Source organism: Pimephales promelas, chromosome 19 (assembly GCF_988280905.1).
Source record: "Pimephales promelas chromosome 19, fPimPro1.hap1.1, whole genome shotgun sequence".
Classification (NCBI taxonomy): domain Eukaryota; kingdom Metazoa; phylum Chordata; class Actinopteri; order Cypriniformes; family Leuciscidae; genus Pimephales; species Pimephales promelas.
In genome coordinates this window covers 160,622-187,773 of record NC_142787.1, presented here as the reverse complement: position 1 = coordinate 187,773, position 27,152 = coordinate 160,622, and the positions used below count along the sequence as shown (strand labels likewise).

The following is a 27,152-nucleotide window of genomic DNA, read 5'->3' as shown; positions in this document are numbered from 1 at the left end:
AAGTAGCCATCAGAGGATGGGGACATGGTGGCCATAAAGGGATGGACATGGTCAGAAACAATGCTCAGGTAGGCCGTGGCATTTAAACGATGCCCAATTGGCACTAAGGGGCCTAAAGTGTGCCAAGAAAACATCCCCACATCCATTACACCACCACCACCAGCCCAACAGTGGGAACAAGGCATGATGATCCATGTTCTCGTTCTGTTTACGTCAAATCATCTGAATGTCTCAACAGAAATCGAGACTCATCAGACCAGGCAACATTTCTCCAGTCTTCAACTGTCCAGTTTTGGTGAGCTCTTGCAGACTGTGGCCTCTTTCTCCTATCTGTAGTGGAGATGAGTGGTACCCGGTGGGGTCTTCTGCTGTTCAAGGTTGTGTGTGTTGTCTGCATACCTCGGTTGTAACGAGTGGTTATTTCAGTCAAAGTTGCTCTTCTATCAGCTTGAATCAGTCGACCTCTGACCTCTCGCATCAACAAGGCATTTTCTCCCACAGGACTGACCCATACTGGAAGTTGTTTTCCTTGTCACTCCATTCTTTGTAAACCCTAGAAACGGTTGTGTGTGAAAATCCCAGTAACTGAGCAGATTGTGAAATACTCAGACACCAACAACCATGCCACGCTCAAAACTGCTTAAATCTCCTTTCTTTCCCATTCTGACATTCAGTTTGGAGTTCAGGAGATTGTCTTGACCAGGACCACACCCCTAAATGCACTGAACTGCCATGTGATTGGTTGATTAGATAATTGCATTAATGAGAAACTGAACAGATGTTCCTGTAATCCTTTAGCTGAGTGTATGTTTGTAATATGTAATTGTTTATTAGAGCTAATGTGTATCTTGTTGTATTTGTGTGTATGCACTGGAAGCTTCAGTACCAACAAAAGTTCACTTGGCAAGAAAGTGCTTTCTGATTCTGATCTGTGTGGTGCAAAGAAAAACTGCTGCGACTCGAAAGTTTTCACTGTAAATACAGTATATATCGCTAATTGCACTTAGTGCTATTAGAATATGGCAAAATAATAATAATAATAATAATAATAATAAAATAGTCTAACAATTGATTTCGAGTAAAGCGTTATTTTATCATTGGCATGTTTGTTTTCTGGACGTGGATTTAGACTAAATCACATTCAGAAAGAATAATTTCAAATATATTTTTCCCAGTTGTGAGATAATAATGAATATTTTAGAGCAGTATTCTCTATAATGGAGAATGGCGCGCGCTCGTGATGAAGAATGCGAGAAGATCCCAGTGAAACACACAGATGCCTGTTATTGACAGCTCGGGTTCCAGTGTGTGTGTGTGTGTGTGTGATGGACAGATTTACAGCATCAGCCCTCCTCCAGCACTTCTCACCGTAAAGCGAAAGTGAAACCGCAGAGGATTTAAACGCAGTGCTTTTGTTCTCGTCCATCACGACCTCGGACAAACGCCTTCATCTGGGAATATTTCGACATAACCGAGTCTCCGGTAAGCGTGTGTTTCTAACCTGTCAGATTAACAACACTAGAGGATGATGGTTCTTTATGGCCGCAGTTGTGTTTACATTACAAACTAATACCTCGCATCAAAACCTCTGCTTTTTTAAATGTCATGGTTTATAAATGTCTTCTTTTGCACTGCGTTTGCTGGGATGAGAATTGATGAGTGTAGAATTGATAATTTCATGTTTTATGCCGATCAGATCAGTGTGTTGGCGATTGTGAAAGAGAAAGTGATTCGGCCAAACAAAACAACTTTGCGACACCGTTTTTTCTCTTGTATTTGAGGATCGGCGCAGATCGGCACAGATGTGGACCGTCACGTTAGTCGTTGTTTGCGTTGTAACAACTTTAGCGTTACAGTTCTGGAACAGTTTACAGTAGATGACAGGCGTGTAACGGTCGCGATGACGTCACTGGTGCAGTTCCCGATGCCACCGCTGGGGTTTTCTCATCCGCTCTGGGATCATGTTTACTGTGTATTATATTCGGTCTTTTTTTGTTTTGTTTTTTTAAATATATGGGTCTTTTTGTGCTATTTTCTTTGTAAGCAGCAAAGATGCAAATGCGTTGTCAATCTCTATAAGCACATTTGAAGTGACTCGCTGTGTGTGTGTGTGTGTGTGTGTGTGTGTGTGTGTGTGTGTGTGTGTGTGTGTCTGTGTCCAGAAGGGGGCAGTCTGAGCTCAAACATCTACAAGTAACTCGAGAACAGCTGCTAAACTAGTAAACAGAGAGTGAGTGGGCGGGTTTTCTAATGCAAACCTGTTCTTTACAACTGTATTACAGTAATGTGGAAATATTTGATCTATTCTATAGAAAATAATTGTAGAATTAGTTTGAATGCTATAAAAGCCAGATGTGTTTTTGTGACTGTAAATAAAGCTGAAGATGAGCAGTTGCCCAGTCAGGGATCTGCCAGTGAACACCAGGCCAGTGTTGAGGATTACTGGAGGCGTCCCGCGGTCGTCTGTGGAGAATTACACATTTAGCTATGAAAGAGGGAGGATGGAGAGCTGGAGGATGGAAAACTGAGGGGTGAATGGTCAGACGTTACGTTGTTACTTGGTTATTGTGAAGTAAATGAGAGATAAGGACAGGTAATAATTGTGTCCTGGCCAAAGACAGATGCAGGAGTTCTGCAGATTCTCGCTTCGTTGCTCTGCTCAATAAAGTCTTCTGGAACTCTGACCTTTGACCTCCATTTGCCAGACAGAGAAGGCATTTCTCCACAACAGTAACAGCACACACACACACACACAGGCCGTACGGGATCTGGAATGACACACTCTGTGTGTGTGTGTGTGTGTGTGTGTTCATACCAGTCGTCTTATCTCAGCACGACTGATGATGATAGGAACTAGCTGTTGTTTGTTTCAATCTTGTGTGTGATTTTGATCAGAATGATACCTGTATTACAAAGCCTTTACAAAGCATGACCTTTACGGCCAGAAGCCGCACACACACACACGCACACCCACACACACACACACACACACACACACACGCACACACTGACTCCAGATCAGTGTCTTTAATGCTGTCACATCAAACCTTCATATCTGTGTGTCTTTATGACAGGAGTGTGTGTGTGTGTGTGTGTGTGTGCTCATTATCGCAGACTGATGATCTGTCCCGGCAGCTCCACTACACACACACACACACACACACACACACACACACACACACAAAGTCAAGTCAAGTACATTTATATAGCATTTCCACAATAGGCTATATATTGCATCAAAGCAGCTTCACCGAATCAATCAAAACATAAAATATTTGTTTCTTGGAAAACATCCACAAACTCACACACACACGCACACACACACGCACACACAGAGATTATGTTGTGTAATAAAGAGGTTGATGGGATGAAAGAGCATTGAGTTGCTCAAACTCTGGTATGATGTTTGTCAAAGCACTCGAAACTTCCGCATACACACTTCCACATGTGGTGTGTGTGTGTGTGTGTGTGTGTGTGTGCAGAATGCATGTGATGTGGAATCCACAGTCCGAAGCTTCCTCTTGGAAACCAGTGTTATTTCCCAGCTCAGATGTGTGTGAGCTTCGTACAGCAGTGACACACTTCTACAGCAACACACGTTGGTCTCGGAGTCGTTATTGATTTATGACAGACAGGGTTATGATGGTTATGTCATCAGGTAATCGAGGTGAATTCCAGCGAACTCCGGGATTTCCGGTAAATGCCCGTGTTTCCGCTCACTGGCGCCGCCGGCTGGTCACGCGCAGGATCGCAGCGTCACTGGTGAGATAAAGTCACGTGCTTTACAAGAAGCCGGGCTGGATCCTGCTGGCGCTTGCGCTGTCCCGAGGCGCGTGCACCGAGGAAGCGATGATCATCAGTCTCTCTCCGCGCTCGCCCGCGCCTGTGTTCACGAGGAAACACTGCCATAATCAATGCATCTGTTTAACAAGATGAGGTTTAGTCTAATATTAGTGCTGTCAGTTGCTTATCAGCGGATATATATATATATATATATATATATATATATATATATATATATATATATATAAATTAAATACAGATTAACAAAACAAAAGAAAACATTAAAATATATAGCCTATATTTATTTTTTTCTCCGTGCGTTAACTGAAGTGCTGCAGGTGTGAACATCCCACCTTTGTATTTGATTGCACAACTGTAATATTGAGGAAAAGTTCGCTTGAAAAATGAAAATTATGTTATTATTTAATGAAGTTGTTCCAAACCTGTATATCTTCTGCTGAACACAGAGGAAGATTTTGTTTTCCAGTTAGGAAGGAAGTCACTGGGTTCATCAACTGTGTTTACACATCCGTCAGATCATCTTCTTCTGTGTTCAGCACAAGAGAGAGAAACTCATCAGGTTTGGAAGCACTCGAGAGTGAGGAATTAATAACAGAAGTTTAATTTTTTAAGTAAACATTTTCTTTAAGTGAACATAAACACTGATTAATCTGACTTTAAAACATATCCAGAGTTCAGCTTTCAGCTTATAAACACAGGCCTAGTGTCTCCCTTAGCTTCAGTCAACACACACATTCGGTTTAGCTGGAGCAAAAGTCTTGAAAAATTCAAACATTTAGATCTTAAACATAGGCTACTGTGTCTTTTTGCTAAATATGTTGTTACCGCTGAACAGAAATCAGCAGAACAGTTATACGAGGAACTTGCTTTAACAAAAATAGCAGCAAAACAACTGTACTGAATATATATTTCAAACATTGTTAAAGACAAGTTAACAGTCGGTAATAAAATAAGAATACATAAGAAATAAATACAATACAAAAATACAACTAAATACAACTGTTCAAATTTAAGAAATCTAAAATTGGCCTAATCAAATTCAAAATAACACAGCATAGTTTTCTTTAAATAAATACACATAGGCTAGATCAGGGTTCCTCATTCATTCGTTTAAACTCTGCTCAACATGCTGGGTTAAAAACAACCCTTTCCTTTAACCCAACACTGGGTAATACTGGACACAACACATGCTGGGATATGTTTACCGAGCTTGTTGGGTTTTATACATTAACTCGTTTGCTGGGTTGTTTTTTTGACTGTGCTGGGTCAGTCAATTTGATTTTGAAGATTTTTCATTTTAAAGGGCACCTATTATGCCCCTTTTTACAAGATTTTTACATTTGTGAAGTTTCAGCTCAAAGTACCCCACAGTTAATTTATTATAACCATTTGATAATGTCATTTTTGGGGTCATTGTGTGTAGAGATGCTGATGCTGATCAGTGTGTGTAGAGATCAGTGTGTGTAGAGATGATGCTGAGTGAATTTGAGTGTGTGAGGAGTGTGTGTGAGCATGAGCATGCACTCAGTAAAGCCTCCAAACACACACACACACACACACACACACACACACACACACACGCACATGCACTCTGAGTTCAACACTCTACACATTATCATGCTGGAACATGGCCATGATGTGTTCTCCTACGTGTGTGTTGAAATGAAATCCACACACTCCATCAGTTAGGGTTAGAAGACTGTTATAACATGATAGAAAATAACTGTATACTGTATAACAATTAACTCTTTAAGTATGTGTCTATTTAAATCCAAACAGTGTCTTCTTTATTTTGGTCTGAGAAGTGTATTATTAAAATGTCAAGAGTCTGTTTGAGGTTTGTGGTTTCTTCTCAGGTCTCACAGATGTTGTCAGAGCAGTATAACCCTGATCTGGACCTGCTGTCGCAGCCGTGCATGTGTTCACCCGGGCTTCAGTTTCAGGGTTTAGGGTTCAGGGTTCAGTGTTTAGTGTTTAGGGTTCAGTGTTTAGGGTTTAGGGTTCAGTGTTTAGTGTTCAGTGTTTAGGGTTCAGTGTTCAGTGTTCAGTGTTTAGGGTTCAGTGTTCAGGGTTTAGGGTTCAGTGTTTAGTGTTTAGGGTTCAGTGTTTAGGGTTCAGGGTTTAGGGTTTAGGGTTTAGTGTTCAGGGTTTAGGGTTCAGGGTTCAGGGTTCAGGGTTCAGTGTTCAGTGTTCAGTGTTCAGGGTTCAGTGTTCAGGGTTTAGGGTTTAGGGTTTAGGGTTCAGGGTTCAGTGTTCAGTGTTTAGTGTTTAGGGTTCAGTGTTTAGGGTTTAGGGTTTAGGGTTTAGTGTTTAGGGTTCAGTGTTTAGGGTTTAGGGTTCAGGGTTCAGGGTTCAGTGTTCAGTGTTTAGGGTTCAGTGTTTAGGGTTTAGGGTTTAGGGTTCAGGGTTTAGTGTTCAGTGTTTAGTGTTTAGGGTTTAGGGTTCAGTGTTTAGTGTTCAGTGTTTAGTGTTCAGTGTTCAGTGTTTAGTGTTCAGTGTTTAGGGTTTAGGGTTTAGGGTTCAGGGTTTAGTGTTCAGTGTTTAGTGTTTAGTGTTCAGTGTTCAGTGTTTAGTGTTCAGTGTTTAGGGTTTAGGGTTTAGGGTTCAGGGTTTAGTGTTCAGTGTTTAGTGTTTAGGGTTTAGGGTTCATGGTTCAGTGTTCAGGGTTCAGGGTTTAGGGTTTAGGGTTCAGGGTTCAGTGTTTGAGTCAATAACCTCAGTGTTGTTCTGATCACGTACGCAGAAGATTGAGCGTTTCTTACAGCAGAGAATAGTAGTTCATAAATCATCACGAGTGTGTAGGTCATGTGAGATAGCGAGTGCAGTCGTGTCAGGAGTACAGTACGAGTCTCTTGACCTGATTCAGAGATTCACACGCGATTCAAAGTCCTCGACCAGGAGGAGTTCAGAGATAAGAGCCATTCCTCTAGTCCGCCGAGACCGAGACATAACTCTCTCTCGCTCGCAGACTGACACTTCCTACTGTGGTGGAGCGAAACACAACGTCCCTGTCGCGCTCGAGGCCTTTCCCACACTCAACAGCGGCAGCTTCTGTCCTGATGCAGTCGGCTGTAGACGACAATATATCCTCTAAACAGGCACTTGTTCACACTGAGTTGCTGTTTTTTGATTCGGCCGTCCATGGTCAAAACACACACACACACACACACACACGCACACACACACGATGTCGACAGTCTTGGACTCGTTCCAGCGCTGGAGAAACAGAGAACCTTACATGTGCGTCGAGTAACCTGCACTCGTATAGTTATTCATAAACTCAGATTGTGGCAGCAGGAGTGGAGTTTGCAGTTAATTTTGTATAAGCGATTAAGAGAACATGTTAAACCACAGCTCTAAACACCAGGAAACACATTCCTGAGCCGATCACCACTCCTTAAAACACACGCAAATGACAGGAAAACTAAATCCTGAAACGCCTCGAATGTCATCTTGAAAATCAGCAACCCATCGACCACAAGCATGCGTTCAGAATCACACTGAGGTGCAGAAATAATAATACTGTAGAAATAACAATACTGTAGAAATAATACTGTAGAAATAATAATACAGCAGAAATAATAATACTGCAGAAATAATAATACTGTAGAAATAATAATACTGTAGAAATAACAATACTGTAGAAATAACAATACTGTAGAAATAATAATACTGTAGAAATAATAATACTGCAGAAATAATAATACTGCAGAAATAATAATACTGCAGAAATAATAATACTGTAGAAATAATAATACTGCAGAAATAATAATACTGCAGAAATAATAATACTGTAGAAATAATAATACTGTAGAAATAATAATACTGCAGAAATAATAATACTGTAGAAATAATAATACTGCAGAAATAATAATACTGCAGAAATAATAATACTGCAGAAATAATAATACTGTAGAAATAATAATACTGTAGAAATAATAATACTGTAGAAATAATAATACAGCAGAAATAATAATACTGCAGAAATAATAATACTGTAGAAATAATTATACTGTAGAAATAATAATACAGCAGAAATAATAATACAGCAGAAATAATAATACAGCAGAAATAATAATACAGCAGAAATAACAATACTGTAGAAATAACAATACTGTAGAAATAATAATACTGCAGAAATAATAATACTGTAGAAATAATAATACTGTAGAAATAATAATACTGCAGAAATAATAATACTGTAGAAATAATAATACTGCAGAAATAATAATACTGCAGAAATAACAATACTGTAGAAATAATAATACTGTAGAAATAATAATACTGTAGAAATAATAATACTGTAGAAATAATAATACTGTAGAAATAATACTGTAGAAATAATAATACTGTAGAAATAATAATACTGCAGAAATAATAATACTGTAGAAATAATAATACTGCAGAAATAATAATACTGTAGAAATAACAATACTGTAGAAATAATAATACTGTAGAAATAATAATACTGCAGAAATAATAATACTGTAGAAATAATAATACTGCAGAAATAATAATACTGTAGAAATAATAATACTGCAGAAATAATAATACTGCAGAAATAATAATACTGTAGAAATAATAATACAGCAGAAATAATAATACTGCAGAAATAATAATACTGTAGAAATAATAATACTGTAGAAATAATAATACTGTAGAAATAATAATACTGCAGAAATAATAATACTGTAGAAATAATAATACTGCAGAAATAATAATACTGTAGAAATAATAATACTGCAGAAATAATAATACTGTAGAAATAATAATACTGCAGAAATAATAATACTGCAGAAATAACAATACTGTAGAAATAATAATACTGTAGAAATAATAATACTGTAGAAATAATAATACTGTAGAAATAATAATACTGTAGAAATAATAATACTGTAGAAATAATACTGTAGAAATAATAATACTGTAGAAATAATAATACTGCAGAAATAATAATACTGTAGAAATAATAATACTGCAGAAATAATAATACTGTAGAAATAACAATACTGTAGAAATAATAATACTGTAGAAATAATAATACTGCAGAAATAATAATACTGTAGAAATAATAATACTGCAGAAATAATAATACTGCAGAAATAATAATACTGCAGAAATAATAATACTGCAGAAATAATAATACTGCAGAAATAATAATACTGCAGAAATAATAATACTGTAGAAATAATAATACTGTAGAAATAATAATACTGCAGAAATAATACTGTAGAAATAATAATACTGCAGAAATAATTAAACGTCAGTTTTTCTTTAATATATCAACATGTCTATTTGATAGATGTTGGATGTTTCTGTCATGTTCACGCTTATGAAAAGGAGAACTCAAGTGCAAAACAAGGAAGGTTTATTTACAATGAAAAATGGCTACAAAAACAAAAACCCACGAGGGGGAAAACAGAATAAATGAACATGAAACAAACACTGGGTCAAGAATACAGGCAACGCCAACCAGGAACAGAGAAACATCTGACAATGACGAACTGACCAAGACTGCAAACATGAGGAGAACAAATCAAGAGTGGAACAGGTGGAACAACTCAACACTAATCAGGTAACGAGGGGGAGGGATCAAACTATCACAGAAGCACAACAACACCCATGTGCAATACAAGACAGGACCGACATGTGACAGTTTCAGGATTCTTAAACACATTAACTAAACCTATTTTAACTCTTTCCCCTCCAGCATAAAAAAGTTGCTAGCCATCGCCAGAATATATGATCATTTTCACAAAACTTTCAGAATATTTTGTATGAATATCTGAACATGCAAGATATCAATAGAAAGAACAGCGCCAATGCTTTTAAACTAAATAAAACAAACTAATTTAGCCTGTGTCCACCAAAACATTTTGCCTGGACTCGCATATTTTACAATTGTTTTCAATGAGAGCACTTCTCTTCATCCACAGCTAGTGCGCTACATCATGTCGACATTTTAATATTCAGAAAGTAAATATTTGCCAAATCAGTCACTAGTGATCGAGCCTGGAGCCCTCTCCTCAGACGGCACACCAAACACACATTTACTCTATGTGACGTATCTGTAAGTGTGACCTCGTGACAGCAGGATTATTGCACAGGTGTGCCTTACACCGTCTCCTAACTACACGCGACGCCACGACACGCGATAAAAGGTATCTTTTCCATGTTAATCAGAGTTTTTGTCCTAACCAGACGTGACGGCGACACACGAAGTTTCTAATTTAGAAACAGTTCCTATTTCTGCGATGTCGCGGCTGACAGAATGAAGAAATGACACTGGTTATGAGTACACATTATTTATTTTTAGTTAAAAACAGCTCACTGTGCCACAAGATAATGGATAATTTACCTCAGATTGTAAAAGCATATAATATAGCGTTCAAAATGAATTCTATGCAAACATACGACACACGGCCCATGCTGGAGGATCAGTACACGACTCCCGGAAGCTGAAAACATCCCAGTTCTTGCACGGCCAGCATACTCACCGGACATGTCCCCGTTTGGGATCGGCGAATACGACAGCGTGTTCCAGCTCCGGCCAATATCCAGCATAACTTCGCACAACCATTGAAGAGGAGCGGACCAACATCACACAGGCCACAATCAACCTGATCAACTGTAAAGGAGATGTGTTGATCTGCGGAGCACTGGATGGCAGACAGACGCGGGCGCGCCGTCAACACTTTCATTTTCCCATCAACAGTGGAAACAACTTAAAAAACTCTAGCATTTCTGGTTAGACAGAAAATAATAATACATTATTCGCAACTACTTTTATTTGCGTAACGTCACAATAACAAGAAAACGTTGTGCTTTTGTAAAATAACATAAAACAATCAGGCGCGCTTTATGATGAACTGAAGCACGAAAACTGATTGCCTTTATATAGACCACTTTTAAATGTCCACTTTAAAAAGAACAAATTCGAATCGTAAACTAATACCTTTTGATTATGTAATCTGTATGAAAGGTGCAGTTCTCTCTAAAGGTGCATCCGGAGATTATGTTTTTAGCTTGTTATTTTTTCAGACGCATTTATAATAAATCACCTAAAGCACTGCGGCGCAAATATCATAAATATACAGGTTCTAATTTGGCCTTAGAACACCAGTAAAATCTATATTTTTTTCCATATTAATTTGTGAATATTTTAAATGTTTTAAAGGGGGTAAAAAGTCACAAACAAATATCTGAAAATTTCGTTGAGATGTATATAACACTGCATTGGTGTGGTCAAACTAAAATGTTGGTGTTCAACTTTGCGTTTTAAAAATACAACAACGTTCATTTTTTGTTTTGCAACGAGCGTTTGGACATAATACCAAATAGAGTTCTTTATTAAATTCATTTTTAAACAAAGAAACAACAATTACAGGAATAGCCTCTCTAAACCTCAAAGAAATGCCACAATCAAGACATCGAAGCAGAAATAAGGGAGAAACACCAGGAACTCTGTGTCTTTCCCAGCCATTAATGCTTGGATGACACGCCACGTCTCCGTCCTTCCATTAATAATAATAATATCTAGTGCGGTGCATGGCTGTGAAATAGGTTATAAACCTACCAAAGTCCGTTGCCATGATTTTTGGAATGACTTATCGCCAGAGGGAAAAAAGACGCTTTAGGCGCATACCATCGGTTAATGGAAACACCGTCATTTCGCAATAGTTTTTTATCAACTTTTGGAAAAGTTTTGCGCAAATCTGTAATGGAAACGCACCTACTGTCTCTTTCTCTCACGCATATGTAGGCTAGTTATAAACTCTTTAGAGTTTTAATGATTAGGGTTTTATTTTTTAAAGTTTGTGGGTCGTGTAAAAAACAAAAAAATCCCTTATTTTGGGGATGGATTCCGGGAATTCTCCCTTATTTTCAATGTTCAATGTTGACAGCTGGACTGGATACGGTAAAAGTTTAATATATCAACTTGCTTCGCTGAGTACATCACCTTCTTCGTTGCTCTGATTGGCTGTAGCGCTAACCAATTGCGTGCAGAGAGAATTCGAAAGACAACCGTTGATCCCGCCCCTCGGATTGAGCCCCGTCAGACATCTTGATGTAGTTCTGCCATGCCAGGCTAGAATTATTACTCAAAGTTCAGTAGATTATTGGGCACCTTTTATATAAAAGTGTTTCTTTGTATGTTTTTGTGAAGTTAATTTATGAGTGAAAATCAATCCTAGTCAAATGAAATCCTACAGAAACTCGTCAGTGTATCCGTCAGTTTTGATTCGATTGGCACTTGAAAACTGTAGAAATGAATGTTGTTTTCCACACGCTTACAGAGTCCCGCGCTTTGCATTGTGTTTTCGTGATAACTAGAGAAATTTCCCCTTTACATAAGCTCCTTCATGTAAATAAATCTTTGCATTGGTTTGAGAAACAGAGAGCTCTAGAGGACATACTCAGATCGGGGTGTTGTTATTGGTGGATTAAAGGGAGAATCTATATGAAATGAAAATGGCAGTCAGACGCTGCTAACATACTAAACAATTCAGGCATATGCAGGCCAAGTGTATTTGTTTATTTGTATTTGCATGTATTATTTGTTTCAAAGCAGCTTGTGTTCAGTTGAGGAAATCTTCATCCAGAGATGGAAGGCGTGTGTTTATGGCGCTGATATCCAGATATAATACAGCTCACGCTCATAACGAACAGCAGCCATAACTACTGATGACTGCAGTGTAATATTACAGTTCTGCTGATCTACATATCGGTTATCCACACACTGACAGGACAGCAGGATCGTGTAGGTCATCTTCATCATCTTCATCATCATCAACATCACGCATCTACTTAGGCTTGGAAGGGAATGATTCACTGCTTCCCAGTGTGTTCAGATTAAGATTGTTTCAGCTTCTCCAAGGCACTCAAATAATGCAGAAGAAAGTTTAAAAAAGAATAAAATTGGGGAATACACCGTATATCTGTCACCCATTGTATTCACTCAAAGCCATGATCAAAAAAGTCTTTTTAAACTATCGTCTGCATTATTCCTTGGAGAAGCTTTCTGCCGTCGTGCTGAGATATCCCGAAGAGCCCCGAGATTCACACCGCCTGCTCTGCTTTTGCCTGTTTCCATGATTATTTTGGTGTCTATGGCAATAATAATAACAAATGAAATCAGATGAAAAACTGGATCTGCATGTTTAAACATTATAATTATAACTGAGTGTTTGTTATGAATAATCACACACCGTTTCAATATTTATTTTGTGAAAATTCAGTCATCAGTTGTGGCATCATTTCTTCAGAAAGGGTTTCTCGTTCAGCTGGAGATGGATCATGACGCATGTGATGTGTGTATTATCAACATATCACTAGAGAATGGAGTGCTTTTATTGTACTTTTATCATAAATAAGCTGTAGTGAATCCACCGTTTTATTCCAAAAACACTTTGTTTCTTTGTATAAAAATAATAAATCAATTAAAATAATAATTGTTATTAGTAGACAAACTGCATAGACTCTAAAGATTGTGAAAAGTGTGTTTTAAAGGGGTGTAAAGAAGATCGTTTTTGCTTTAGTTTTGATGGCTGTGTGCATGTTTCTGTTTCCCTGACTCTCATTGGTTACTGATGGTTTCTATGGTTACTGATGATGATGATGTTCACCCGTGTCTTGTTTGGTTTCTATCTGAAGTTGTCAGTTCTGATGAATGCGGGCTGTGTCTCGTCTGTTCCTGCAGAATCACACACACACACACACACTGCATAATCTATCCCCTGCCCCTCACAGGACACATTCTGCATTTTTACATTTTCATAAAAACATTACTTAGTCTGATTTATACACGGTTTTGGACCCCACAATGCAGCTGATGTTCAGGTTTTACTATACTTGTGGGGACATTTGGACTACACAATGTAATATAAACACACACACACACACACACACAGTCCGACTGCAGGCGTTGCAGAGGAAGGGAAGGGTCTCACCGTTTCTCACCACATCCTCCAGTCGCTCCGCCTCTCCTCCGAAGCTCATGCCGTGTGTGAGTTTGGGAAACACCAGCAGAGGCCGTGTGTGTTTGGGGAGATACCCTGACTCACGGAGATGTTGAAACACACACTTCATGTTTCCTCGCTGTACAATCGTGACTTCAGTACGCTGAGATCATGCTAATGAAAGAGGACGGTCCAGAAATGTGCTGTTGATCTAAAATAACTCTTCTGTGCGAATGTTGCGCAAGGAAAGGGAAGTTAAATGCTAATTTGGAGTTTTATTCACGACACATCAACTAAATATACGCTTTGGAAAAGACCTAGAATGACACGAGTGATGTTGAGGTCAGACCGGGACTTTCAGCTTCACGAGTTTCACCCTAACTCTAACTGAAACGCAGCACATGTAAACCCACTGAACTGAAGAAGAGGTGAACACAATCTGAAGCCTCAACATATCTTCAAGTCTTTAGAAATCTCTAGAAATGATCTTAAGCTACATATTTCTATTGACAAACATCTCAGGACTATTACTGCCCTTTTTATCAAACGTCTCATTTCCACCACAGAATGTTATTACATACATCATTTGTGATGTGGAAGGAATGAAATTAGTTGTTTTAGAAAAAAATATATACAATTATTACGCTTCCATTGTAAAGTTTTAATGTTTTTAAAAGAGTCTGTTCTGCTCATCAAATCTGCGTTTATTAGATCATAAATACAGTGAAACAGTGTAATATTCCTCCAGTGTAAATCATCTGTTCTCTGTGTGAATATACAGTAAAGTGTCCTGTATTCCTGTGATGTTCATCATCATTACTCCAGTCTTCAGTGTCACATGACCCTCCAGAAATCACTCTAATATGAGGATCTGATGATCAACACACAGTTATGATTATTATCAGTGTTTATTATCAGTGTCGTTCTTCTTCATATTTGTGTTCACTGGATTCTTTGATGAATAGAAAGATTAAACAGTGTTTATCTGAAATATAATCTTTTGTAATGTAAATAAAATCTTTCTACACTTTTGATCAATTGTTAGTGTGTGTCCAGTGTTTTACGCTTCTCGAATAATCCACAGTGAGACGTTCAATAAAAGTTTGACAAAAGAGCAGCTTGATTGAAAATCACACACAATAAACATTCTGTTCATGAATTTATTTAATGATGTCTTTACACATCTCATCTCTGAACAACATCTTCACAAAATAAATAATGTTTTATGATTATTTCACTCTAAGTTTGTGATATTAAGAAAAATGTACTACATTTTTTAGATTGAAAGTAGCTGTGAAAATAAACGATGAAGGTAAAAAGTGAATAGAAACATGTGGCACCAAACAATTGTGAAATATGTCAAACAAGCAGATGATGAAGTTCCTCTTTCAGTGAAGTGCTCAGATGCAAGGAAAGAGGAGAGAGAGAGAGAGAGAGAGAGAGAGAGAGAGAGGCATGCAGTGACAGAGCGGCCTGTTACACGTACAGTATTCATTTAGCTGATGATTTTAAACAAAGCGAGTTACAGTTGCTATATATGTCAGAGGTCACACACATCTCTGGAGCAGCTAGGGGTCAAGGGTCTTGCTCAGGGACACCTTGGTGTCTCACAGTGGAGTCGAACCCGAGTCTCTCACACCAAGTCTTACCCACTGCGCCACCACCACCCCTGTATTTGTGTTCTTGCTGCCTGTTACAGGAGAACAGTGTGTGTGTGTGTGTGTGTGTGTGTGTGTGTGTGTGTGTGTGTGTGTGTGTGTGTGTGTGTGTGTGTGTGTGTGTGTGTGTGTGTGTGTCTGTGTGTGTGTGTTATATGCATATTTTGAATACACTGGTAGTCACGGAAGAGGCGTCAGACTTGTCACATGATTGACAGATGAATGGAGTCCAGTTCATGTGTGTTTGTTTGTGCTCGTCTGCTGGTTTGTTTGGTTTATTTCCTCAATAGTGAGTAATCAGGTCAGCTTTATAGCAGCACATATACAATACAGAACTGCTGAAAGAACAGTCACAGTGATAAACTCAAACAAAGTTACTGCTGTAAAGCGGCTCTAAAGACAACATCATCTTCTTCAAGTCAGTTTAGTGTTGGTTCAGTTTCGTTGTAAAGATCATCAATAATGGACTGAGATCAGTTCTGCACGGAACAGTGATGTCATCGTCAGCGTCGGATCAATAATAGAGTTGAATATTCAGCTAATGAAGAGGCGACAGTGCCGAACACAATCTCCATCAGGGACAGAACGACGGAGAACCCTCGAGAGAACCCAGATCTGGCCAGCGACCAGCGGTGTGTGTTCATGATCCAGAGCATCACAGGTCAGAGGTCAGATCAGGAGCACTATATCAGTTCTTCTGCATGGAGATGTCTTGATCCCGCTGGTGTGTGTGTGTGTGTGAGGATCAGTGCTGAGGCCTTCACAGGAGTACAGACTGCCAGAGAGATGTGTTTTTAGTCTAGAGTTGATCTGCCAGAGTGTGTCTGCAGCTTCCCGGACAGGGTTAGGAAGATTGTTCCAGAGTTTTGGTGCTGAATAGGAAAAGGATCTCCCGCCTGCAGTCGATTTAGATATTCTCGGTATTATCAACTGGCCGGAGTTTGGAGATCGCAATAGACGTGAAGGACTATAATGCGTAAAGAGCTCGCTCAAGTACTGGAGATAAACCATTCAGTGCTTTATTAGTAATCAGCAATATTTAAACATGTATTCGATAGGGTGACCATATTTTGATTACCAAGAACCAGGACACTCGGCCCAGCAAACACATGGGCTAACTCAAATGATACTCAAAGTTTACTCAAAGATACCTTATTCATTTTAATACATTTAATGTAGGTTATGCCTCCTCTGTATGGATAGAAAATTGTTATATTGTTATATGAAAACAGGACATGTCCTGGGAAAACCAAAAAGTATTCGATGTTTAATAGGCAGCCAATGCTGGGTTGACAGAAGCGGGCTAATACGGTCAATCTTCCTGGTTCTGGTGAGATCTGGAGCGGCTGCGTTTTGGACTCGCTGGAGTTTGTTTATTAAGCGTACAGGACAAACACCCAGTAGAGCATTACAGTCATCTAGCCTTGAGCTCATGAACACATCAACTAATGAGAGCATACGGTGTAATTTGTTGATGTTTAATGGGTGCCGATGCCTCAGACCAGCAGCGCTCCAGCGGCACGGATAGTGTTGGATGTGCAAATACTTACATAATGCCAAACATTCAAACCACACGAAACATTCATCGCATGTACGAGCGGCTGCTGGACTGGCTGGACGAGTCCAAAGCTTTAATCACTTTCTGCCCTGACCTGAAAAACCAAACGTGTCACTAACAACAATCGTCTGAACACAAACAGGAAGATAACAACAGCGGCCCGTAACCAGGATCTCCCAGAATCCTGTTCAGTGTGTTTATCAGCGAGTGTGAGACTTAATAACTACAGGAATCCAGACACATCAATCAACATCTTCTGTCAGAGATACAGCAGTTCATGAACACAGAAGATTAATGTGGACAGAACAGAAGTCTTTATTTCTCTGCGTAAGTGTGTGTGTGTGTGTGTGTGTGTGTGTGTGTGTGTGTGTGATTTGCTCAGAACCTGTAGATCTGCACTGAATTCAGTAGAGATATTAGAGAAATACTGAACAGAGCAGAATATGGCCCGTGTTGTGGACGACCCGCAGGTGTCTAATACACACACCCCAGACGGACTGCATCCACACGGGCCGGATCCGGCACTGCTGCTGTCTGGGACATCTCAACATTTATTTCAATAATCCCATGTTCACTTCAATGGGGGATTCAACACACTTTTAAAGTGAAGGTTTAAAAATGAATCATTCTGCCATCATTTACACACACACACTCATTCTGTTCAAACAAAAAAGAAGAACCTCAGACCTAACAGCATTGGACCCCATTGACTTTCATGCTGAGATGTTCCTCAAATGGCACGGAAGAAAGAAAGTCATACAGTTTTGAACAGAGAGAGTAAATGATGACAGAATGATTCATTCATGGATGAACTATCTCTTCAGCAACTGATCTGGCCTGTGAGACATGAGCGTGTCCTGTTTAACGGCGGGTGGATCGCCTCATTTCATTCTGCTGGATATGTGTTTATTATTACTCACTTTAAACTGAAAAATTGACTTTATACTTAATCGTCTTCGTCCCGTGTGAGACATAAGGCCACAAACTTTTACTTAATGGTTCTGTAATTGTGAAAGTCACCATGAAACCAAAATGGACAATTCTTGGTTTTGATTCGTTTTGTTGTTGTTTTTTATGAAAAAAATTGCATTGTGCAGCTTATTGATTTTTCATTATAATAAAGAATTTATTTCACTAATTATTTTTAATGTCCAATTCATGTGAATGTGAATTTGAATGTGAATTTCCAACTTGAAAGTTTAATTTGCTCACTTCCGGCCCTCATCTGGTACACGTCAAATCCACATGTACGGATGTGGGCCGGATCTGGGCTTTGTCAAATCCACATGATTGGATGTGATAAAAAAGTAATAAAGACAGGTATTAATCGTGCTGAGTGTCGAATATTAATAACGCACTGTCTCTGGTTTCGAGAGCATCAACATCACTGCTCTTTGCTGACTTATAGTGCAAGCATATAGAAATCATCAATGATTGAGTGTGCAGTGTCGTTAAAACACTCTTATGTTTTGACTGTTATCAGCACATGTGTGTGTGTGACGAGAGACTGATCGTAAGATTAGAGTAGATCAAGCGCTCGGATGAGATCCTATAGCCGCAAGAATGTTTAAGGCTTCTGTGTTTAACTTAAAAAAACAGATAAAATCACTGGCTGAGATGTGGTGTAGTCGCTGGCATGCTGTCCTACGAGTCTGAAACTCTCTGCAGGGACAGAGTACACGTCCTCAAGATGAAAGCAAGCGAAGGGTCTTCTGATGGGGTTCGGGAACAGATTCCCCCAATCCAGGCCGACGTCATGCATGTGATGTGTGCTTTACTCTCTCTGACAGAAAACAGGCATTCCCGTGTGTCGTCTCAGCGTATCCAGTGAGTTTGAGGAAGCTTGACTCTCTCTTTCTCTTTTCCTCTGTTTCAGGGACCAGATTTCACACAGGAGATGAAGCTTCTTACCGATGAAGAGCGGCTGAAGAAACGGCCCATCATCGGCCCAAAACTCTCCATCCGACCACTTCATTCCGGCAATGGATTTTCTTCACTTATAATGTTTTATTTTATTTTATTGCATTTACTTGATGCTTTTATCCAAAGTGAGCTAATAAATGAGATTCTAATGATCTCTAGTTTGTTTCCTCACAAAAAGAAATACAATAAAAAGCTTTTTGTTTTCTGAATAATGACTGGAATTCTCTTGATTTCACCAAAACAGCATTACAGAGATCAACCTCTCCAGACTGAGGAAGTGTTTGTTGAAATGAATGAAGCAGAATTACTGTCTTAAAAGTAGAAGATCGAGTCTCTCAGATGGGACTGTCCCTAAATGTTTCAGCAATTGGCTTTATGCAGAGCTGCACTACTTCCTGAACTTCAGCCAGCTCATTGTTTCCTGTCTTCCATTATTGGACAAACTGATTAATCCAGGTGTGTCTGACCTCAGTCGTCACAACAACAAAAATTATACACACCTGAATTAATCAAGTTTGTCCAATAATGGATCTGGCTGAAGATCAGGAAGTAGTGCAGCGGTGCAGAAAGCGAGAGAGAGGTTCACCGCTCTTCCACCAGGGGTGATCGACTGGTTTAGTACCTTCTACAGTTAAGAGTAATTTAGGTCAAGAATCTTTATTGTTTGTGGAAACAAGCTTGTGGAACAGGTTTCCAGGAAATCTAAACATGATTAGACGTTTCGGAGGTTTTAAGCAGGCTCTAACCCCCGATTTCCACCAACTGCGGAACGGCTGCGGATCCGCTCAGGAACGGCGGCGGAGTCAATAGGTTTCCATTAAAGTCAATGCGTGCATTTTCACTGACTGCGTTCCGACTCCGTCCCGGCTCCGGTGACGCACAGCCCTCCGGAGAAGATACGCACAGTTTCTAGTTTTGCCGTATGCCGGAGAGCGCCGCAGGAAGTCGAGCACAGAAACTAAATAAAACATCCGGCAATTTCCAAAATAAAAATATAGTTTTCCCTTTTTCAACAAAAACAATAGTTAACTTTATTTACACAGCCTACTACTTTCCCACTACATTCAAAAATGAACCCAAATAAACATTTAGCATTTTATAAGTTGATTGTATTTAATTATAAATATTGTACTAGAATCACTATAATCTAAAAAAAAAGGGAGATCAGCATGTCAGCACATAATTGTTTCCCCGGTACTCCTCTGGATGGAAACAAACTGTTGCTGGTTTTGTGGTTCTGTTTATAGAAACTACAGCCTGTTCTATCAAACATACATTCGCGAGATATCGTGTGTCCTCGTGACTTCAGCTGTCAGTCATGGCCGCAGCCGTTCCGCAACAAATCTGTATCTGGTAGGTATTGAAGGACAGCGAAGCACGGATCCGACACACAGCGGAGCCGATCCGCGGCCGTTCCGCAATTGGTGGAAATCCGGGGTTAATAAATGGCTCGTGGCCAATCTTAGTGTGACAATTCTTACTGTTTTATTTTGATTGACCTATATAATATATATATATATATGGAAGTGATGGAACCTCAATGGAAAAAGCACTTGGGCTTTATTGTGTTATCCTGACTTTGTTTTGTTTGTATCATGTTTTCAAATGGGTCAAAATCAATCAATCAAGTTACCAACACATACAAACTCCTGTTTTCTTCTGTAAACAAGCAGGACTTTTGAAGAATGGACACTGGAATAGTCAGTGGGGTCTAAAAGTGCCAAATGTGCCAGCACAGGGGGACGGGGGCACAGGGGGACGGGGGCACAGGGGCACAGGGGGCACGGGGGCACAGGGGCACAGGGGGATGGGGGCACAGGGGCACAGGGGGACGGGGGCACAGGGGGATGGGGGCACAGGGGCACAGGGGGACGGGGGCACAGGGGGATGGGGGCACAGGGGCACAGGGGGACGGGGGCACAGGGGGATGGGGGCACAGGGGCACAGGGGGACGGGGGCACAGGGGCACAGGGGGACGGGGGCACAGGGGCACAGGGGGACGGGGGCACAGGGGGACGGGGGCACAGGGGCACAGGGGGCACAGGGGCACAGGGGGATGGGGGCACAGGGGGACGGGGGCACAGGGGGATGGGGGCACAGGGGCACAGGGGCACAGGGGGACAGGGGCACAGGGGGACGGGGGCACAGGGGGACGGGGGCACAGGGCCACAGGGGCACAGGGGGACGGGGGCACAGGGGCACAGGGGGACGGGGGCACAGGGGGACGGGGGCACAGGGGGACGGGGGCACAGGGGCACAGGGGGACGGGGGTGGGAGTGATGGCCGGGAGAGATGTGCCATTGATTTTTTGAGCAGTTTTCACCACTCGCTGCTGGGCTTTCCCGTTATCCGTTGTGCAGTCCAGAAGCAGTCAGTGAGATAAGCGTCAGGAGTTACGGAGGATCTGAGGGACAGGAGGAAGAAGAGGCGTCGTCTGCTCTACTTCAGGCCTGTTGATGTGAACGTGTGTGTGGGTGCCTTCGCTCTCCGGAAGTCAACACAGAGGTTGGTTTTGGAGGTGTTGAGTGCAAGGTTGTTATTTGCACACCAGCAGCCGAGCGCTGCACTTCCTCCCTGTGTGCTGATTCATTATTCAAGACAAACGCCGCTAGATTGTCTGCAGATTTGCGGGTGGAGTACTGGATGAAGAGGGTAGACAGTAATGGACTGAGTGACACACCGCTGTTCAGAAGAGAAGAGGGTATTTAACCTCACCATCTGGGGTCTGTTGATGAGAAAGGCCAATACCCATGATTTGGCGATGATGGGGGTCGATGCCAGCCGTCGATAGTCATTCATGCACTCTGGGTTTGATGGCTTGGGCACAGGGATGATGATGATGATGATGATGATGGTCTTGAGGCACAATAGCCTGGGCCAGTGACAGGTTAAATATATGAGTGAAGACTCCCGACAGTTCTCCACACGCACCCAGACCCTCCCCCTGCTCAGTACTGACGGTGAGTCTGAGGGGTTGGTCATCAGCTGGAAGGGCAGTTTTGACAGGCGTAGTGTTGCAGTCCTGGTCAAAGCGGACATAAAGCTCATTAGCAAAGGAGGTAGTAGTAGTGGTAGGGGGGTTGAATCATCTTTTCTGCAGTGATCTGCCGTTTGTGGCTGTGTTTGGCGTTTCGTGTTCCCCTTTTCAGGTTAGCTATCGGCCTTTAGCAGTAGACGAACGTCCAAGGTGAAGAGATGGTCTTGGTGGCGAACAGACTCCAGCCCGTGTGCTGAAACCCAAGCGGTAGAGCGGCCTCTGCTCCCTCAGGTCAGAGGTCACAGTCCTCACAGTGGGGTCCCTCAGGTCAGAGGTCACAGTCCTCACAGTGGGGTCACTCAGGTCAGAGGTCACAGTCCTCACGGTGGGGTCACCCGCTGACGCAGGAGCAGGAGAGATGGTCAGACTGACGCAGGTGAGGGAGTGATTGGAGGCTTCTGGGATGTGTGTGTACTCCGTGTCCAAGGTTCGGTCACCTCTGGTCGGGCAGGAGACATGTTGGTAGACCTTAGGAGGAACACACTGAAGCAGAGCCGATCCTCCTTATACACAGTGGATTACTCAAGACCCCGCCTCCTCCTCGCGTCAAAGTGCAGTTACTGTAATCAAAGTTTACGACGTCGATGAGATAATTAAGTTTAACCATCCTTCTGTTCATGAAAAGAGAGGCTGGGAGGAAAACACCACGAGTGAACTGCGGGAACAGCGACTCGACTTCATTCAGCACAGATCAGTAAAGTGAAGTGGATGTGCATCTCTCTCTCTCTCTCTCTCTCTCTCTCTCTCTAACCAGCCTGATCTCATGAAAGCGCAAATCTATACCATGAATTTCTCCTGCTCTTTATACACCAAAAACAGTTTTTGCATGCATATGACACACTTTTTTCACTCCACAGCCCTAACCCTACCCAGGAGATTTAAGTGTGCCATAAATACACACTTTCATGAGATTATGTTTGATAATACAAAGGGCAATGGTGTTAGTTTATAAAGTGCAGCTCAGAAAAGCAAACTTACACTGCGCTTGAAAATATTGATTTATAAAGAAAACTACTAAAATAATAGTTTATAAAATGTTAGTTTTGAAATGGTGTTTTCCAATAATTTTATTTACTTTATAAATGTGTTTATTTTGTTTATTCATACAGTATATGTTTCTATGTGTGTCTTATTAACATATATCTTATTTTTATTTATTTTACTCTCTGTGTATCTTCTGTCAGCAAAACAAATTCCCAGTGTGTGTGTGTGTGTGTGCATACACAAACATAAACATGTCAACAAATCTGATTGTTGTTTGTGATGATGTTCAGTCACATGACCGAAGCCTTCATAACTTTCATCATGACAAAAATAAAAAACTCTCAAGAAACCACGAGCAACAGCAAATAAATTCATTTTGTTTTTTATTACAAATAAATATTTACATTATATTTACAGTGAAGAACCCCATCCCATACTCGAACAAACAGCTTCATTTGATACATGGAGTGTGTGTGTGTGTGTGTGTGTGTGTGTGTGTGTGTGAGTATACATCTGAAACCCCTTGACATGAACACATAACGGAACCTGTCCAATTCACATTACATCAGATCAGAAAACTGTACAAGAGGAAGCAAAGCCACGATCATCTCCGGAGGACCCGTGTGTGTCCGTGTGTGTCCGTGTGTGTCCACGGGATGGATGTGTTCAGAGGAAACCAGCAGATGTCCAGAAGAAGGAGGAACGGCAGGGAGGATCCCTGAGGCATGAGGTACAAGGTTCATTGTCCATGAGTGTGTGTGTGTGTGTGTGTTCTCAGAGAGGACACATGATCTGTGGGCCGGAGCTGCTGGTCACCAGCTCAGTGTATGTGCAGAGCGGCTCCTCCGGGGTCAGTTCGGTGTAGAGACGAAACTCCAGCTCTTCTCCTGCAGAAACATGACACACACACACACACACTCGTGAGTTGGAGATCAAGAACACGTGCTGAAGCTCTTCTGACTGCTCCTGCTCCTGTCTTTACCTGAACTTACACTCCACTGGCTCTCTGGACTCAAAGACTCAGTTGTGCCTACTTCATTGCCCAGGAACCCCTTTCCAAAGACGCCACCTTGAAGCCACTGTGAACTGTCACGCTCCAGTTGCCGCGAGAGCTGCAAGAGCGAAGCACACTGGTGAGTGACGGGCTTCTGATTTCAGTCAATCACATCGCCAATAACAGGCGCTAAAGCGGGGTGTCCCTGCCAATGAACAAGCACAATGGACACACTCACCTCGATGATGGCTTCGTAGTCCTCCAGGTCTGCGGATGGAGAGATGCGGGAGGGAGAGATGGAGAGAAGAGGAGAGAACAGTGAACACCGGCTCCAGCGTTTGGAGGAACAGCTGAACTCAGAGAGCGCTCCTTACCTGTCGAGTGCATGGGCGACACCTGGAACTTGCTGGTGTACAGACCACTGGAGCTGTCCGGCCCCGCCACCTCCTCACACACACTCGTCTCACAGCCGGGGATCTCAGTGTCCATCATGGGGCTCGGGGAGTCTGCTGGAAAACAGAGGAGCGGGGATGAGTACTGAAGCTCACACACTCGTCTCACACTCGTCTCACACTCGTCTCACACTCGTCTCACACTCGTCTCACACTCGTCTCACACTCGTCTCACACTCGTCTCAGCTCACACACTCGTCTCACACTCGTCTCAGCTCACACACTCGTCTCACACTCTTCTCACACTCGTCTCAAACTCTTCTCACACTCGTCTCACACTCGTCTCAAACTCTTCTCACACTCGTCTCAGCTCACACACTCGTCACACACTCGTCACACACTCGTCACACACTCTTCTCACACTCTTCTCACACTCGTCTCACACTCTTCTCACACTCGTCTCACACTCGTCTCACACTCGTCTCACACTCGTCTCACACTCGTCTCAGACTTGCTGTAGCATCTCTTACTGAGGATTGTGCTGTCGATGGTGGGCTCCTGCATCTCATCTGCGCTTACTTCTTCCTTCTTGACATGTGAGGACGCAGCCTGAGGGACACACACACACACACACACACAGGTTCAGTGGGCGGTCGGACAGCACAGCACAGGTTCACTGGCGCTCGAGACTCGGCTCACCTTCGTCCGCCTCCGGCTGTCTCGGCCCTTGGGTCTCTTGTCCTTCTTCTTGCAGACTGCGGGCAGCATCCGGTACACCCTCACCGCGCCGCAGCCCTTGTTCACGCTGCGGTCCTTCACCTCCTCGATGTCCGGCAGAGAGTTCATCGCACACCGGAAGTTCGCTTTCCACGTCTTGGGGTCCGGAGAGGTTTGGCCCTCCCTGAATTTACCTGAGGAACACAACCACAGGGGGGTGAGTACAGGGATCTGAGCGTGTGTGTGTGTGTGTGTGTGTGTGTGTGTGTGTGTGTGCGTGCTCACCTGTGTGGATGGCCCACTGCTTGAACAGACACGCGTCTTTGTCCATCTCCCAGCCGTGGCGAGCGGCGTGTTTCCACGGGATGGAGAACATCTTCTCCTCCTGAAAGCATGAACCCGTGAGAACGCTGCTGATATCTAGATGTTAGTGTGAGCGCTGTCTCGCTCTGCTTTACCTTGTTGACCCACACGAGTCCAGAGATGCGGTTGGAGTCGATGGCGCTCTCCAGCCAGGGCCGCATGCGCATTCGGGACACAGGCATGTTTCTGCAGAGGAGCACAGAGAATGTCACACACACACACACACACACACTGGCTGCGCGCGCATGAGCTCAAGACCAGGAAACGAGCGCTTTGTTTATAGTTTGACAAATTTCACCGTGCAAAATTCAGATCTTTTTTTAGTTATTTATTTCTTTACAAGCTATTTTTTTTGTAGTAAATGCATACACATTTAAGAAAATTGAGAAAGTTACTTTAAATGTTATTGTTGTCGTTTTGCACATTTGTTCCTGCATGTTGAACATTTCCTTTAACTTGCATTAATTACTAAATATAAATCTAAATAATCAGAATATAAGCTTAATTTAATTATTTTCCAGTAAAAAATCGATTGCAGTGAAATTTGTCTCATTAACATTTCCAAGAAACAGCATTAAATGAAATAAAAAGTTTTTTTAAAAAAGACATTATCTTTGCCACTTACAGTATATTCCGATGTTGTATCCAAATCAGAGAAATGTTAAAGAAATATGTCCTGTAAAGGCGTCAATCCACTCTGTGAACGGCAGATCGAGTTCAGTCGAGATAAGCTGTCGTTTACTGTACAGAAGGAGCGCGCTCCGCTTATTTATATTGCCTTGTGGGGAAAAATCCCTCGCGCTGACACACACTCTGAGCTCGCGCATGCGCAGAGGGAGCCAGCCGCTCCACAGAGCAGACAGGCTGATTTCCGAGAAATCATGCTGTTATGAGATACACCAACTGAGTGCGGAAGACAGTTGAGTTTGGATAAACATACACACACTCACGCCCTCGACATACCACAACACACACACACACATTAATGACACGGTGACAGTGATCAGCAATTAATTTCCGCAATTTACAGTGAACCTCCAGGGCTGCCGGAAAATGTACATAGAAATATATAATTATATGCATTATATCAATCATAATGCAATGAATCCGCCACCAGCAGCAACGTTTCGTGCATGAAGGCATTTTATTTCTGTGAATGTAAAAACGTTATTTTTGAACCCAACATTGTTAAGGGAGAGTGGATATAAAGGTCGATGCTGTGAGTTGTCCCGACAGGTGAATTACATGACAGTAGTTGTGAGTGAAACACGAGTGCCAGAGTTCAGTTCAGTCCGTGAGAAGTCAGTGGTTTTCCGGGAAACGCGCGTGTTTGCGCCGGGAGAGGGCGCGCTCGCGCACGTGCACGCACAGAAGCGCGTTACTGTAAGAGCAGCGTTTCAAAGAAACGGAGCAGGTTTGGGTGTTTCAGCCTATGGCAGTCCTGGAATACCAGGCATGAGACATGAGCTTGGTATTTTAGGTTTCGAGATTTCTGTTCATTCCCAGGAAGTGAGATTGAGAGCTATCATGATGAGGATCGAGTATTGCGTTTGCTGAAAGTGTGTGTGTGTGTGTGTGTGTGTGTGTGTGTGTGTGTGTGTGTGTGTGTGTGTGTGTGTGTTGCGGACAGCTGATATAGTCCAGCTCCATTCCCGCGAGTTGCCCTCACTCAGAGACTGTAGGACTCGAGATGTTAAACTGATCAAACGCATCAAAGACAAATGTGTACAGATAGACAAGGTAATAAGGTAATATAAAGGCAT

General features: G+C 41.9%; 1 protein-coding gene and 1 long non-coding RNA gene across 4 annotated transcripts; one reads left to right on the top strand and one right to left on the bottom strand.

Annotated features, from left to right (window-relative positions):
* The first annotated feature begins 1,234 nt into the window (after positions 1–1,234).
* On the top strand, positions 1,235–19,114 carry LOC120481230 (uncharacterized). Its single transcript, XR_005623284.2, has 2 exons — positions 1,235–1,482; positions 18,856–19,114. It is a non-coding gene; the product is annotated as an uncharacterized LOC120481230 (long non-coding RNA).
* A 4,175-nt stretch (positions 19,115–23,289) lies between these two features.
* irf1b (interferon regulatory factor 1b) lies at positions 23,290–26,171 on the bottom strand. 3 transcript variants are annotated; one of them, XM_039674752.2, is made up of 9 exons: positions 26,015–26,171; positions 25,485–25,575; positions 25,312–25,411; positions 25,009–25,220; positions 24,840–24,918; positions 24,292–24,426; positions 24,156–24,184; positions 23,916–24,035; positions 23,290–23,810 (listed from the first exon to the last, which is right to left on the bottom strand). In XM_039674752.2, exons 2-9 carry the CDS (start codon positions 25,569–25,571, stop codon positions 23,775–23,777), a joined length of 798 nt encoding a protein of 265 aa, XP_039530686.2. In that variant the 5' UTR covers positions 25,572–25,575; positions 26,015–26,171; the 3' UTR covers positions 23,290–23,774. The 3 variants fall into 3 exon arrangements, with proteins under 3 accessions (XP_039530686.2, XP_039530684.2, XP_039530682.2); XM_039674750.2 differs by having other exon boundaries at positions 23,906–24,035; positions 24,292–24,423; XM_039674748.2 differs by having other exon boundaries at positions 23,906–24,035; positions 26,015–26,170.
* Positions 26,172–27,152: the final 981 nt, after the last annotated feature.